This window comes from Juglans regia, chromosome 6, assembly GCF_001411555.2.
Source record: "Juglans regia cultivar Chandler chromosome 6, Walnut 2.0, whole genome shotgun sequence".
In the NCBI taxonomy this organism is placed as follows: Eukaryota; Viridiplantae; Streptophyta; class Magnoliopsida; order Fagales; family Juglandaceae; genus Juglans; species Juglans regia.
The window spans coordinates 1,005,889-1,022,293 of record NC_049906.1 but is presented as its reverse complement, the minus strand read 5'-3'; the positions used below and the strand labels follow the sequence as shown (position 1 = coordinate 1,022,293).

The following is a 16,405-nucleotide window of genomic DNA, read 5'->3' as shown; positions in this document are numbered from 1 at the left end:
CTCATCTCACCCCTCAAACCTACCCTTAAATCACGTACTCACGCCTTAATAAATAATAAATAATCACTATTGTTATTCTTTGAATAAAAATTTCAAGTTAGAGGTGGAAAAGAACAAATTAGGTTACTTCAATCGTGATCATGTACGTGTATTCGGTGGACAGAGAGTCCTTTCCTTCTTTCTCTTTCTTTGATCTTCTTTTTTTCTCCTAGCTTTGAAATTAGTTTACATGTTTCTTTAATAAAGCCGGTCCATTGTATATTAATGGACAGCTACCAAAAGAAAGCAAGCTTTTTAAATATAGCTTCTTTAGTCAAAGATCAGGAATTACTGCAGGATTGCCAAATTTATTTTATACAGGAATTACTACAAATCAGAAGGGCTGAAACGACTATTTGCAATATTAAAAGACCACTCAATGTCTTTCCAAAACGACAAATGTATTAGATCTTATTGAAATCAGACTTCACGCGTTGATTCCGTAGACATTGAAGATGGGTGGGGCAGCTTTCTCATGAAAACTAAGAACAAATAGGCAAATGAGCTGGGGGTGGTCGGATGCTTGTTTCTTTGGTCGGCCCATTCTTCACAATCAGAACAGTGTCCATACCCCAAGAAGCATGCCGTTCCAAATGGCAGTGCATAAACCAAACCCCTGAAGATCAGGTGATCACCATGTCATTAACCTGCATCTACTCATGTATAATGTATCTATAAAATCAGAGGGAAAGAGAGAGAAAGAGATGGTACATACCAGGATTATCGGCAATGAATCTAATTGTAGCCCACCCATTCTTAGGAACGCCAATGGTGTTAACTTTCGGTGGATCCTTCAAATTATATGTTTTGGGGGAAGTGGTCGCGTTGTAATTGCCATAGCCCGTCCCAACCAAATAAAAGCTAAAACCATGGAGATGCATCGGATGATTCTCCGCATTCCCAACATTAGTCCCTTGGAACACTATTTCTACTGCAGCCCCGTACTTTATCAACGTTACATTTGTTCCTAGGCTTGGATATATTGTGTTATTACCCACATCTCCTGTGTAGTTGAATTCATAGGGTGGCTTGTTGGGAAAATCCTTGGTGAACACTTTCGGCAAACTCCTGCAAAAAATAATGAGTTATAAAATTTAAAAGTGATTGCATTTCTCGCCCTATGAAGCGTGAAAAAAAGACAGAAGCGTCTAGTGTAGCACTGGCTATATATGTACGTACCTGTAATATGCTTGCAATACATCAATCTTTGGAGTCACGAAACTTATATTGTTTAAGCTTGCAGATAACCTATTACCATTTGGACCACTACACGATGCATTTGCGCAAAGTATCTGGTTTACAGAAACTGCTATAATAATTCTTGTGTCTATTTTTTTCGGGACATCAATTGGGTACTTGGGACTCGCCAAAGCCCTTATGCGAGTTGTGAAATTGTCTGCAGCAGCCTTGTCAGTAGCATTAGGAAGAGTCGGATATGGAATAGAGGCTGGAAGAGTATAAGTGCCGGTATACTGGAGAATCGCGGAAGTATTGGAACTGTCATATGGAGCATTAGAGTCAAAGAAAGGAGAAGCAGCCATGTAATAGTGACTGGGAGCTTGGTTTGCTGTGAGCAAGATGTCCATGGTTTGTCCTGGGGTTATCATGATGTAACTGGTGGTTATGGGTTTTATATATGCACCATCTTGGGCAACAACTGTGAGGTTGTGCTTTGCGATTCCAAAGAACATTTCTTCATTCATCCCAGAATTTACTAGACGAAGTAGATATGTCTTGCCGCGTCGGACTGGCAAACGATATGTTGTTTCTGTAGCGTACGTACATCAAGATATCATCAGTACTATTACATAAAAATTTCCAAAAATTCAAGTTAAACGAGAAAATTAATTCAAGTATTGTTTTTGTAGCGTACGTTTTGCATTTTATTCTAATATATATGAATATTAGTAGGGATATTTTTGTACCATTAGAGCAATTATTTGGAAATCCTGGTTGGCCATTGATGGCGTAGGCATTTGATGTTTCCGGATCACCACCGGTTGCAGTGGCATTCTCAATTATCTCCTTGACATCTCCGTTAAACCATTCCGCTGCAGAACAAAAAAAAAAGGAAGAAATTAATTAGACAAAAACTAGATCTTTTCCGATGGGACTATGTGAAATCACCTGGAATGGTGTAAATTATATTGTACCGAGTATAAGAACTTGTTCGGCGTAGGGTTTGGGAAAGGGATAACTGGTTCCAAGTTTAGGTAAGATGACAATGGCACCATGGATTGTGGCCCTGGACCAGTCACTATGAGCATGCCACCAAAGTGTTCCTTCTTCGTCTGAAAATATAACCTCATATGTGAAGTTTTTTCCTGGTTGAATGGGACACTGTGTGATGTTCTCGGGACCATCCGACCATGGATTTCTTGGTTGCTTCACTCCGTGCCTAGAAAAGACAAAGTATTAGTATTTTTTCATTAGTACTAGTGACTTGGGATAAGAAGGAGTTCATTTTTGGACAACGTCAAAGCTAGCGTTCTGCATCGCCAATATGACATTATATATGACCGCCATGAAAGCCGAAGCATCACATCATTTTGAAACTTTATCAGCTGCTCTCGAGCCCCATGACTTGAAACTTTAATTACACAACTAGTATCCAAGCCAGAATGCCACAAACGCGCGCAGGTGGTCGAAGCTTCCCATCATTAATTTGCAAGAATGTAATGGTCATATTGACTCTATAACGAGCTTTTTGCTAGACGTTGAATAAACTTTTTGAGGACAAAAGAACTTGTGTTCCTCCGCCCTTCCCACAAACGCGTCCCAATCATCAGAGAGAGAGAGAGAGTCATTACCAGTGAATAGTAACTCCATATTCTCCATTATTGTGAACATTGACAAATGCTCTGTCGCCTTTACGAACATGAATGGTCGGACCAGGCCATTGACCGTTTACAGTGAACATGCTCTTTGTTGTACACAGTCTTGTGAAATTCGTCTCCCTCAGCTGCAACCAGTGGACTATGGTATTAATTACACACTCACGCAAAGATTTAGAAAAAAAGAAGTTCTTGACCAAGCCCTCTGCCAAATGAACATCTCTGCGCAGAATATTGAAAACTAAATAAATCGACAATGACTAATTATTTCTCGTAATTAAGCTGCGTGCAAGTAGTTCAGTTAAAGCTGTGCCAAGTTCGAGATCGATCGACTTAACTACAAACATATAATCATATTGGGAATGATATATGCACTTACAATAAAGCTGTAATGGTGGACGTTGTAAGCCGTGCAACGCGGCGTCGCATTCAAAAACAAAAACCCCAGGATTCCTAGGATGAAACTTATCTTGTTTATTTCCATTCTCACCAGACAGGAAAATCCTTTTTCGATATTGAATCTCTTTCGATCTGTGACTTTCAGCTGGCCTTTAGAATCAATTTATAGAAAACTAGCTACTAGGGTTAATGTGGTCAAAAACCTATATATCCCCCTGAAATTAGGGATTCAAAATGTCTCCGAAATTTTTAATGCAGGAGTGAGATGAGATAATACTTTTATAAATAGTACGTAGTACGCTAAATAGTTTGTTTGATGTGATTTTAGAAAATGGGTTTAAAAAAGTTGAATAAAAAATATTATAAAATTAAAATATTATTGAAATATAATTTATTAATATTATTTTTATTTGTAGAGTTGAAAATATTGAATTGTTTTTTTTATTTTTTTTTAAGTTTAGAAAATTGTAATGATTAGTTTGAAATTATTTTTTTTTAGTGATGTTTGAGAGCACTCTCATTGGAATAGTTAAATTAAAGTACATTTTTTATGAATGTAAGATGAATTTAACTTTTAGCTATTCCATTTATATAAATTTCTACATTGGAATAGCCATTTTTTCATTATATGACAATAAAATAATATAAGATGAATTTAATTTTAACTATTCACATCAAATCTCCAAATTGAATTATCTATTTATTCATTATATAGTAATGAGTAATTAATAATTTTGAAAATTTTTTAATTTTTTTAATTATGAATTTATTTTATTTTTTCATATTTTACTATTTATAATATTATATATTAATTTGTAATTGTATTCTAATTATATTTTTTCAATTGTCATTTAAAATGGAGAGAGAAATAATTAATATTAAAATGAAAGAGAAAGAAATAATATAAAAAGAATTTGATTATTGAATAGTGTCTTCTAAATTTGAAAATTAGTTTGGATATTACTGTAGCTAGCTAATTCAATGTGAGCAATTTATCCACCTAATAGCTAAATTCTCATTGGATTTAGCTTTTAGCTAATCCAATGAGAATGCTCTGAGAAGGTGATGAGATGGTATGAAGATTTTGAGATGAAAATTTGAAAAAATTACAATGAGTAGTTTGAAAAAGTTATAATATTGATTAGTTTAATTGAAAAATTTTGTATTTGAATTATATTTGTAAAAAAGATGGGATGAAATAAAATGAGATGAGAATTTTGTGAATAGTAGTGGTGAGATAATTTGAATTAAGTATTTTTTGGGTTTTCTGAAAGGAAAGAGAAAAAGTTGAATAAAAATATTATAAAGTTAAAATATTGTAATAATATAGTTTTATAATATTATTTTTGTTTGAAGATTTGAAAAAAGTATAATTGTTTTTTATTTTTTATTTAAAAGTTTAAAAAAATTGTAATGATTAGTTTAAAAATTTTGTATTTGAATTATGTTTGTAAATAAGATAGGATGAGATGAAATCAAATCAAATGAAAATTTTATATCTCATCTAAGGCACCAAACTGGCCTCGCTATCCTTGTTTTATTAATTAGCACTAGAATCAAAATATAGTTTTAACGCTGGATCAACGATAGATTTTTTTTACTAATTGCAAGCTAACTAGAATAAAATAAAAATTTGTTTTTATCTGAATAAATACTGCAAATTGCTCATAATTTACACTAAATATATAGCTAGGTGAAATTGGCCTAATTTTAGATAACATAAAAAATGACCAAAAATAGCGGTTTTAGATCACCTCTTTAATGGTTGGAATATTGAATACATACATATATGTGTCGGTGACTCTTCATATTAAATGAATAAGATCAAACGATTAATTTTAATTTCGACGGTTCTTTTCGGCCTAATGTTTAACCTGTCTATTTAACCTGTTTTTAACGAGACGGTATTCTCATTTCATCTTATCTATAGTACTGCTAAACCAAACGAGACCTTAAGCTGGTGTAGTTGGTATGTCGGTCATTACTTCTTTTCATACTTAAAAAAAAAAAAATCAACTTTTTCAAATTTCTAAATAAAAATAATATTATAAAACTATATTCTAACAATATTTTAACTTTATAATCATTTTTATTTAACTTTTTTTCTTTCATTTCCTAAAACCTAAAAAATACTCAATTTAAATTATATATCTCACTACTATTCACAAACTATCTTATTATTATTTATAAAATTATCATCTCATCTCACTCTCAAAAGATTCCTTAGTTTACCGAGTTGAGCGTACGATTTGATATGGGATTATTTTGATCCTCGTTTGGCACGTGACTTGATAATACTTGATTATAAAATTGTTGTGCCATTAATTATTAATGTCTTTCGTAGAGTATTGGTCCGTCGACCATAGCGATGATGTTACGCATAGATTAATTAAATGACGTTTATAGATAGATTAATCTTTAATTACTTAGCTCGATTAAAAATACTTGCAGAACGAGAAAACAGTACTCACGTGAATTGTCCACTTGCCAATCCCTCATTATTTTAAGAGAAATTTTATTTATAATCTTAAGTGGAGTGCTGCATTTATAATTTCATTAATAAATAAAGATAAAAAAGAGAAAAATATTATTTTAAAAAGAATATTATTATAATTTTTAAATTTATTTAAATATAACTGAATGGACTTATATAAACAATCCTCAAATAAAGACTGTTTGTAGACTAACTCTTATTTTAACTTTGATGCGTATATATATATATATATATATATATATATATATATCATGCTTTTTCATTCTATTAATTAATATATATTCTGCTTTTAATTTTTTGCTGATGACTCCCCAAAAAGTAAATCTTTAAGCAAAAGAGACATAAGATCATATAATCATCATGTTATAGTCCTCATTAATTCCCAGTTAATTATGATGAATTAAGGTGCACTCTTTAGAAAGAATAAAAAACTATCATGTTGATATATATTGACAGACCCGGGTCATGTCATTATTAACAGTAATGCTTTATAATATATATGTGGCCGCGTGTTAGCTATGCGAGACGAGATTTGAAGACCAAGATCACAGGTATATATGATCTTTTAATTAGTTTAATTTTCTAGTCAAAAGAAATGAACAACATCGATCGGCGCGCAATTACTTTCTTTTTCTTTTTCTTTTTCTTTTTGATCTCTTTTTAATATATATGATCAAATGGGCAGTAGGATATTCATTTCGTTGGTAAGTGGATTTTGATCTATCATCATCATTATAATAAATTTATAATATCTATCTTATTTTAGATCTTTTTTAAAATATATATATATATATATTTATATTAAGGCATTTAAAAGTTTTGGAGCCTTGCTAGCTTTTGGGGGCCTTTAGGCAACTGCCTAATTAATGGCTAACCAGCATTGAGCCGCGGGCAGTACTATCTGGTAAATGGTGTTAGGTGTATACCTCTTTTGAGTGACTGCATGCAATAATCAAGATGCTAAGAGGCCGTACGTAGCTCATGCTTATTCAAATTTCAAACGCCATGGATGAGAAGAAGCAAGCACATTAATGCTGGTATCATCCTCTGTTAATCTACATATATATAGTAGAGATATTTTCACATCAGCATTTTTATTTTCAAGTTAAAACGTAAAGTGTTGCATTTACGCGTACCAAATACTTATAAGATGATAAATATAATTTGAGTTTAAAGATCCATACCATTGAATTTTGAAAATATAATTAATTAGGATTCGAAGCTATTGATCATCACTACAAGAAAAATAAATTTTTGTGGCTATTTAATTACGGCGAAAAGGTTATTTGTGACCAAAACAGACTTATTTTGACTGTAAATAATCATTTTACTGAAATTAAATGGTCACAAATAAACAATTTTCTTGTAATACATGCATCATCCAGTACTAGATTGTGATCAATACTTCCCAACACCCATATATAGCTAGCGCTAGCTCATAACATGATGTCGAACCGGCCTGCATGATTTAAAATTTGAAAAGATAGAGACCTCGTCAAAAGTGTCACCAGGCTCTAATTAATTCAGTCACGTTTTCATTCTTCTTAATATATATATATATATATATGTACCAACAAGCTTGTTTTCGGTAGATATATAATTAATGGGTAGGTTAAAATTTATTGATGTTGGTTGGTTCCTATTGTCTTTGTTACAAGATACATATGTGAGTGTATTAAATTAAATTAACTTTCACTACTGATCGATCGGATAAGGACAGAGATAAATGCGGTATTAGTTGCCATGATAACAATAATGGTTGGCATCACTCGATCGGTGTGACATGATTTGGTAGATTCCTGGCAAACAAATTATTAAGATGAGCTGCTTGGCTCCATTATTAATACTACTGCCCATGCTAGCCCAAGGTAACATGCGATATATGACGATCATGTATTAATACTTAGAAAAATATATCAGTAATTATTTTCTATTGAGTACTTTTTCAGAGGATTGAATTAATCTGGGATAATTGACAGCTATGGAGATTTGACTATTATAACAAAGAAAGAATCTCAGAGAATTGAGCCATTTTTCAGCCCATCCAGACCATGTGATGATCATCGCATGCAGAGAATCGAAAAGATGGAAAAGTAGATGAAATTTCAACAAAGCTGATCAGCAGTGGGCCATATTGGACAGCTTGGACCATGTAATTAATTAATTCATGTATTTTATTTTTATAATTAAAGATTTCAAAAACACGTAACGAAATCAATGTGCGTTATCGAGTACCCTTTAAATTATAAGAAGAAAAAAAAAAAGAAGAACAAAAGCTAGCTACCTACCATGTGCATGCATATATAGTTGATCCATTCCTAGTCTTCGATCACGCGTACGTAGTGCTTAGACGACAATATTAATTAATATTCACATGCTAGCTGGCCAGCAAACATTATCATAAAGTACTTCAACTTCGGATCGATCGGAGGTAAAACGTGTGCAGAAAACATTGCACTAATCCACTGCATGTCATGTCATGTACCTTCGGTCATGACGTGTTGACTTTAACGCTCCCGCGACGTAAACCAAATGTTTTACTCCTCCCACCTGCTTTCTATTCTACAATATGGCATGATGAGGAAAACATCGGATTTAAGGCACGCACGGAAGTACTAAAAAAACTCGGAAGACGTTGGCCGGAGATCTAAGGCACTTTGAGATGAAGAGCTAATATAAATAAGAGAACGAAGGAGGTTTGAGGGTTTGCTTGCTAGCTAGGTTCTTGTTTATGTAGAAGAAAATTGTGGTAACAATCAAGTCACCCAATAAAACACCAACTCAAGAAACATAAATAACAATCTAAAGAAACCTATAATGAAATCCAAACCAAAAAGCAAACTTCCCATGTCCAAGAGAAGAGGTTCATATATATATATATAGCGCTTAGCAGAGTTTTTACAGTACAAAAACAGAAGTACAAAAGATATCTCTTAGTACAAAACCATCGATCGATGTACTACTGCATGCATCTTAGTTATTATAAAGTTAAAAGAAATGATAATAGTACTAGAACCACGGATTCCTGTTAAGTGTTTTTATTTATTTTTAGATAGGTTTATTTAACAATAAATAACCAAAAATAACCCCGCGCGCCGTAATATATAAGTGGGCGGGGTTTTTTTTTATAACCATTTTTCTTAATGGGTAAGAAAATAACTATTAATATATTGATATTTATTTTATATTTTTTAAAAATATTTTAAAATGATAAAAAAATATATAAATAAAAAATCATAAAAAATAAAAAAAAAATTAATTTAAACTGACGGTCACTTTGACCAGTGCTACACCGCTCATATAAATATATATATATATATAATATAATAGAGTATTTACTCTATCGGATCGACACCGGCCGGTACCTAAGGTCAAAGTTATCAGTAGTTTTTATAATAAAAAAAAATCACCTCAATCTGACATTTGATTATCTGTATCTTTATCGCAGTTAATGGAGAATTAGTGGTAACGCGGTTTTGTTGCGGCGAATTGATATTCTTTGTCCTCATCGCTAACTATTTTATGGAAAAGTAAGGAAAATGATCATGAGTTGGAGCAAAATAAAATAGCGATGAAAATGACACATAATATATTATTACACGAATTAATTTTACGTTAACGCCAGCAACGATCGCCACTAATATATCTTAAACAAAAGAATTTATATATGGAACCTTAGTTCAAACGAGAAAATCAAAAGATGCTGGAACTATGCATGTACCTTAATTTCCTGCAAATTAATGCCTTAATTCCACATGCATTTGTACGTACGTACGTACATAGTTAATATCTGAATTAGATTGCCGACGACATTTCTTTGTGGCTGCTACTATTAGACAAAAGATTTTGTAATGTGGTTTACAAATAATAATGAGGAAGATAATTGCTAATAGGCTGAAAATTATTTCGCCCCAAGTTATTTCCCCTAATCAACCTACTTTTCTCCTCGGGCAACATATTACGGATAATATTCTTCTCGATTAAGAGGCTGTCCATTCCATTCCTAAAAGGAGGGGTCGGGTAAAATAGGTGTCATGCATGTCTTTTTAAACTTGATATGATTAAAACTTATGATATGATGGAATGAAAGTTTCTTGAAAACGTGATGCTTTGGTTGGGTTTTCATTCTAGCTGGGTTTCATTGATTGATCTCTCATGTCTATCTTTGGTATCTTATCATATACTCCTTAATGGTGTGCCTACATCATGTGTTTTTTCTTGTCGGGATATCCAACAAGGTGATATGTTATCTTCGTATTTGTTTGTTTTATGTGCTGATGAGCTATCCTATCTCATTCAAGAAGCTGAGAACCAACGGTTGATAAGGGATGTAAGAGTACGTCATGGTGTTCCAAAAATTACTCACTTTTTTTTTTTGCTGATGATAGTTTGTTGTTTGTAGAGCTAATATGGTAGAGATTCTGCACTACAACACTTAATCAATATTTTTGCAACTACATCTGGCCAGCAGGTAAATTTGTAGAAAATAGAGTTAAGAATTAGTAAAATTGTCGGGGATCGAGGAAGAGGTGACTGCTATTAGGGCACGTTAGAATCAACAGTCCATTCAACACCATACTAGGGTTATCATCCTTTTTTGGGCATTTTCGTTAAACTATTTTCCAAGATCTAAAATCAAGAGTATAAAATAAATTACAAAGATGGAAGGAAAAACTTCTATCACAAGCTGGTCAAGAAATTCTCATTAAGTCAGTAGTTCAAGCATTACCTACATAAACTATGAGTTATTTTCAACTACCAAAGTCTTTTTGCAGAAAATTAGAAAGTATGTTCGCTAGATTTTGGCGTGGGCCTAAGCATGAAGTTCATTAAGTTAGTTGGAATCAAATGTGTGAATCCAAATTGGATGGTGCGATCATGAGTTTTTGTAATTTAAAGATTTTCATATTGTCCTTGCTTGCTAAACAAGACTAGAGATTACTACATAATTATGATTCATTGTTGTTTAAGGTTTTTAAAGCTAAGTATTTTCTCAATATAACTTTTCTACAATCACAAGTCCTTTTTGTAATTTTTCCAATATGACTATGATTTGACCCAATTGTATGCTAAAACACATAAAAATCATGACGGTGTTTGGGCCAGTCCCGAAGCAGAGGCAAATTATGTAAGTTTAAGTTTTTTTAATTTCATTATCACATAATATTTTTGTTACTTATATTAATTTTAATGTTTTTGTTTTTGTAGGACAAGATGATATCTCTTAAGGAAACTGATGCGGATCCATCTGATGCACCATCTGTCAACGATGCTCAAATCATTTCTCAAGTTCTTGGATCACATTTTGGATATTTGAGGGATTTATGACGTTCGTAAAACCATCCTCCTCATCATCATCATCCTATTCTCGAGCCAAATCAAATGACGACAAGACTAAGGAATTGGAGGAAGCAGCACTTGAGATAGAATGATTGAAGTTCGAGAAAAAAGAGTTACTGACCCGATTAGATCAAACAGCGGATTTGGAGGCAAGATTAGAAAAGAGGATGCAGTTGAATAACCAAAAAATGTTTGAACAATTCCAATCAATGATGTCCCAAAACTCTATGCCACCACCATAGTCTTCAAATTTATCTTTTCTTTAATTGCATTTATATTATGAAGTTTGCACTACTTTGGACAACTGATGTTTGAATTACAATGTGTAATATTAGTATGTTATTTTTAATTAAATTGTGATATGCAAGATTAATACAGTTCGAACGGTAAATTACCATTAACACATTCGAACCAAAACAGACCCATTCGAATAAAAACTAACACATTCAAACGACAAACGAGATATACGGACGTTTGAAAATAAATTATTTATTTGAACAACATTTATGTGCAAAACCCCGTTCGAACGGATATAATTTCCAAAAATAAAATTTCTGTTCGAACAAACATAAGTTTTGTTCGAACACAAGTCGTTTGAAAAATTTATTAGTTCGAACGCATAAAATCTTTTTGAACACTTAGTTAATTCGAACATAATCAAATATGGATATTAGTTCAAATGAATATTTCATATTATTCGAATGGACATCTCTGTTCAGATGGATAAATATTTCATTCGAACAATATATTGAGACGAAATCGGGTCGTCTCAAAACAAATTATCCGTTCGAACGATTTTGACTAAATCCGCCCAATTTCATCTCTAAAAATGATTTTTTGAGAAGAAATTTGATTTTCATCCAAAAAATTTTTGAGACGTAATTTTTTCATCTCCAAATCTAATTTGGGAAGAAAATTGTGTTTTTTTAGACAAAATTTTTTATCTCAAAAAACACAATTTGTTGTAGTGATATTTTTATTTTTTTATTTTTTTTTCTTAATGGTTAAGGAAGCGAATATTATTGAATTTATATTTATATTTTATTTTTTTCTTAATGATTAAGGATGTTTAAAAAAAAAATAAACTCATTTACACTAGTGTGCATATTTGTGGGGTGCACCCTAGCATTATCCTTTGACAAAAGAATAATTCTATTTGAACACATTTACACCATCCACGTGTCCTAATTTGATTTGGAAGATAAATTTTAAAATTTAAATCTTACAAATCAAAGTATGACACGTAGATGGTATGTGGTGTAAAGGCTTTCAAATAACACTTCTATTTGACAAAAAATGCCTTACATATTTTTGATGAGATTGTTCATATGGAGGCTAGTCCCTTAAAAAAAAAAAAATGGAGGCTAGTCCCTCTTGTATTCATTTCTTGTTATAAATGGGTTATCAATAAGACATGTTTGATTTTAAAAAAAAAAACAATTTGATATGGTATATATTGTGTTAATTAAGTCCTATTAATCGTTTATGATCATTCAACCCATTTAAATTAAAACATTTTAGATCAATTCAACTCATTTATCATTACAACAAAAAAGAGATATTGAGACGATTTTTCTTTAGAATGAATTGAAAATCATTCTAAAAAATTAGATGTAGGGACAAAACATTTTGTACCTAATAAGATAACCGCTCGAACGAAATAACATAAACATTCGAACAGAAATTATATACGGTCAAACGATAATTTGGCGTGTTTAGTAAAAATCTTTAGCAAGACATTGACTTAACATTCAAACTCTAAGGTTAAATAATGTTCGAACATATATTATTTATGATAGAACAGTAAATTGGCGGGCTAAGTCAATACATTTTGGTGGGACATTGACTTACCATTTGAACATTTTCCTATACCGTTCGAATCGTAAGTTAATAACTGTTTGAATCTAAAATAAAGTGTTCACACGGTGGTTAGATGAATGCTCCTTTACATATTTTAAAATTATTTTTTATTATTTTATTTTTATTATTTTTTTAATTTTAATTTTAATTTATTCTTGTTAAACTAATTATCTTATTTTACTTATCATTTATAAACCACATAATATAAATCAATAATTAATCCAAAAAAGACAAAAAGGATTTAATTCATAATTGAATCAAATTTACAAAACATCCGATATTGTCGATACCAAAAATAAAGAAAAATATAAATAAAAGATAGAAACTACTATGATCTCAGCTCTCTGCACACATCCTCGACTGTAGCTAATTAGATCTCTTCCTGTGTCAGCCCAGAATTGAGCATAACTTGAGTCGCAGTAATGGCATAAATCTCTGTACGTAACTTAGAGATGCTAGCATTAATTTTTGTACATAATTCAAAGATACTAGCTTTAATCTTTGTACGCAACTCAGACATGGCAGTTCGGACCTCGATATGCATTGTATCGATCACTGCTGAAGTGTGTCTACCGATCTCTATATGAAGTATGTTAGCCATCTCCTACCGATCTCTATATGTAACTTAGAGATGTCAGCATACTTTGTCTTAGGAAAAGCACTGGCCGAATGGGCTTAAGGCCCAAAGGCCCGTTATGAAACAAAGGATCTAGAGATTTAGAACACACGAAAACAAAACAAAAAGAAACAGGCCATGCGAAAAGGAAACAAAGGGCTCAGGGATGGTGTGCGATACAGGGCTGAAACTCACCGAAGGAGAGAGACTGATTCGGTGATTCTAAACGGTCGGAAGTGGTCGACGACATGACTGGAAATGGCTGGCGACGTGGCTGGGTTCTTGAGCAAGGTGGTGTGACGCCATGAGAAAAGAGAGAGAGAGAGAGAGAGAGAGAGAGAGAGAGAGAGAGAGAGAGATTAAGATCTTGTTATGTCGAAACAAAAGAGAGAAAGAGAGAGAACTGGTGGACGACGGCGGTGGGCTTATCGGAAGGGAGTGGGCTCGATGGGGCAGCGCTGGTCGGCGGCTTCTGTGACCGAGGAGAGGGTGGTTTGCTACGGTGGTTGCTGATTGCTGGGATGGAAGCTGCAGTGGCTGCTAGACAGAGTAAAAGGCTTATGCACAAGTGAGTTTCCTCAAATTTTCGTGTGTTTAAAAATAGAGATTTTTTGTGAGATTTTATAGACGATGGGAAGGATATATGGTAGGATTTTCTAATGTGAATTGGTCTCCTATTAGGACTCGGATTTTCCAATTTAGGGATGAGAATGAGTATGAGGTTAGGATTACAAATTTGAAAGATAGGGATGAAGCTTACGGGTGAGGATAGGAAGAACAAAATTTAAATTCAACCAAAACTCTAAAATCTAGTAATAATTATTAGAAATAATGATAAAACAAAAACTCTAGTAATTTCAACAAAACTATAATAAAAATTATTAAAATAAATAAATATAAAATTTGCTAGAAGATTTACCAATATACTCTAAATCCATGACTAGTATGTTACAATATTGTATGAGGGTTTATAAATTGCCTAAAGACCTTCCTAGAGAGCTTAACAGGGTCATGCACAAATTTTGGTGGGGTCAGCAACAACAGGAGAATAAAGTTCACCGGGTTTCATGGCAACAAATGGGGAAAGCTAATGCTGTTGGAGGATTAGGATTTAGAGAATTGGAAAGTTTTAACTTGGCTTTATTGGTTAAATAAGAATGGAGGATCCTACAACATCCTAATTCTATGGCTTCATAGGTTTTGAAGAGAAAGTGTTTTCTTTCAACTGATTTCCTTCATGCTAAGATGGGCTCGAGGCCTTCTTTTATGTGGAGGAATATCTGTGCTGCTAGGCATTTAGTTGAGAGAGGATCTTTTTGGAAGTTTGGTAATGGAGCAGATACTTTAATCTAGAAGGATAGGTGGTTACCTACTCCTACCAGCTATAAGGTTCAGTCACCCGTAACCTGTCTACCATAATCTGCAAGGGTTGCAGATCTCATAGATGCTGAAGGCAAGCAATGGAAGAAGGAGTTGGTGGCTGCTATGTTTAAGGAAGATGAAGCTGTTGTTGCACACAAAATCCCTATCAGCGTAGTTGGCTCTAGAGATAGATTGATATGGCTGGGTACCAAAGATGGATCTTTTTCAGTAAGGAGTGCTTATCATCTGCAAAACACTGCAAAAGGAGAATGTTAACATGAATAAAGGTTAGACCTGTGCTGGGACATATCTGCAATTAGAGTGGACCTCATGCTGGAAGTTCAGGATTCCCAATGCTACAAACGTTTTTCTATGGAGAGCATGCCTCGAATCCTTGCCAACAAATTTAAATCTCTTCAAGAAAAAGGTTATTGACTCATGACCTTTATGCCACATCTGCCTAAGGGAAGAAGTAACAGTGTCTCATGCTTTGTGGAGTTGTGCTTCTGCCATGGATATGTGGAGTCAAGGGCCAAGAGTGATTAACAAAAGTTCTATCAAAACAGGTAGCTTCAGAAAGTTGGTTAAGAGGCTGATTTCAATATGTGACCAGGAAGATATGGGTCTTTTTGCAGTTACAGCCAGGAGTATATGATAAAGAAGAAATCAATTCATTTTTTAGGAATCTTTTGATCATCCTTCTGCTCTTACTAATAAGGCTAGGGAACTGCTTGCTTAGTTTCAAGATGTCCAGCTTGGTTCTAAAGCTACATCTAGTGTGTCAACATCACATAATATGAGTTGGGCTCCACCTCCTTTTGGTCAAGTCAAGATTAATTGGGATGCTGCCTTATCTGAGTCTAAGGGAAGAGCAGGGTATGGTATTGTTGCTAGGGACCATGAGGGTCGGGTTCTTGCTACTAAGAAGTTTTCAAGGCCTAGTTTATTTGATCATCTGCTGGCAGAATCACAGGAAGCCTTTTTTGCTACTAGTTTGGCACTTGAAATGGGGCTGAGATTAGTTATCTTGGAAGGTGATTCACGACAAGTTGTTCTTGGTCTTCAGCAGCAAAAGGATAGAGTTGATGGAGTTGGAATGATACTTAGTGATACCAAGGCTCAACTTTCAAATCTTGGTAATTGGAGAGTTGTTTTTTGTTAAAAGATGTGGCAATGAATTTGCTCATAATCTTGCTAAGAGTTCTTTAGAGTTAGAACCAAACCCTGTTGAGTTAATTATTCAACTAGACTGTATGCAGGTTTCTGCTAATTCTTTAAGTTAATGAAGTTCATATTTTCCATTCAAAAAAAAAATAGTAATATATTATAATACTTTACTAATATATATGAAAGTATATAATACTATATATCTAAGTTTATACTTTACTATACTATAATATATATGATATTTTATATATGATAGTATATATTACTATATATATATATATATGAGAGTATAGA

The 16,405-nt window shown here is 33.0% G+C and overlaps 2 protein-coding genes across 2 annotated transcripts; one reads left to right on the top strand and one right to left on the bottom strand.

The window, feature by feature from the left end:
- Window positions 1-320: 320 nt before the first annotated feature.
- On the bottom strand, window positions 321-3,416 carry LOC109008603 (laccase-14-like). Its single transcript, XM_018988767.2, has 7 exons — window positions 3,253-3,416; window positions 2,850-3,001; window positions 2,193-2,437; window positions 1,965-2,090; window positions 1,219-1,807; window positions 755-1,107; window positions 321-655 (listed from the first exon to the last, which is right to left on the bottom strand). Exons 1-7 carry the CDS (start codon window positions 3,355-3,357, stop codon window positions 522-524), a joined length of 1,704 nt encoding a protein of 567 aa, XP_018844312.1. The 5' UTR covers window positions 3,358-3,416; the 3' UTR covers window positions 321-521.
- Window positions 3,417-14,103: 10,687 nt separating this feature from the next.
- On the top strand, window positions 14,104-16,106 carry LOC118348750. Its single transcript, XM_035691071.1, has 4 exons — window positions 14,104-14,150; window positions 14,264-14,344; window positions 15,010-15,172; window positions 15,684-16,106. Exons 1-4 carry the CDS (start codon window positions 14,104-14,106, stop codon window positions 16,104-16,106), a joined length of 714 nt encoding a protein of 237 aa, XP_035546964.1.
- Window positions 16,107-16,405: the final 299 nt, after the last annotated feature.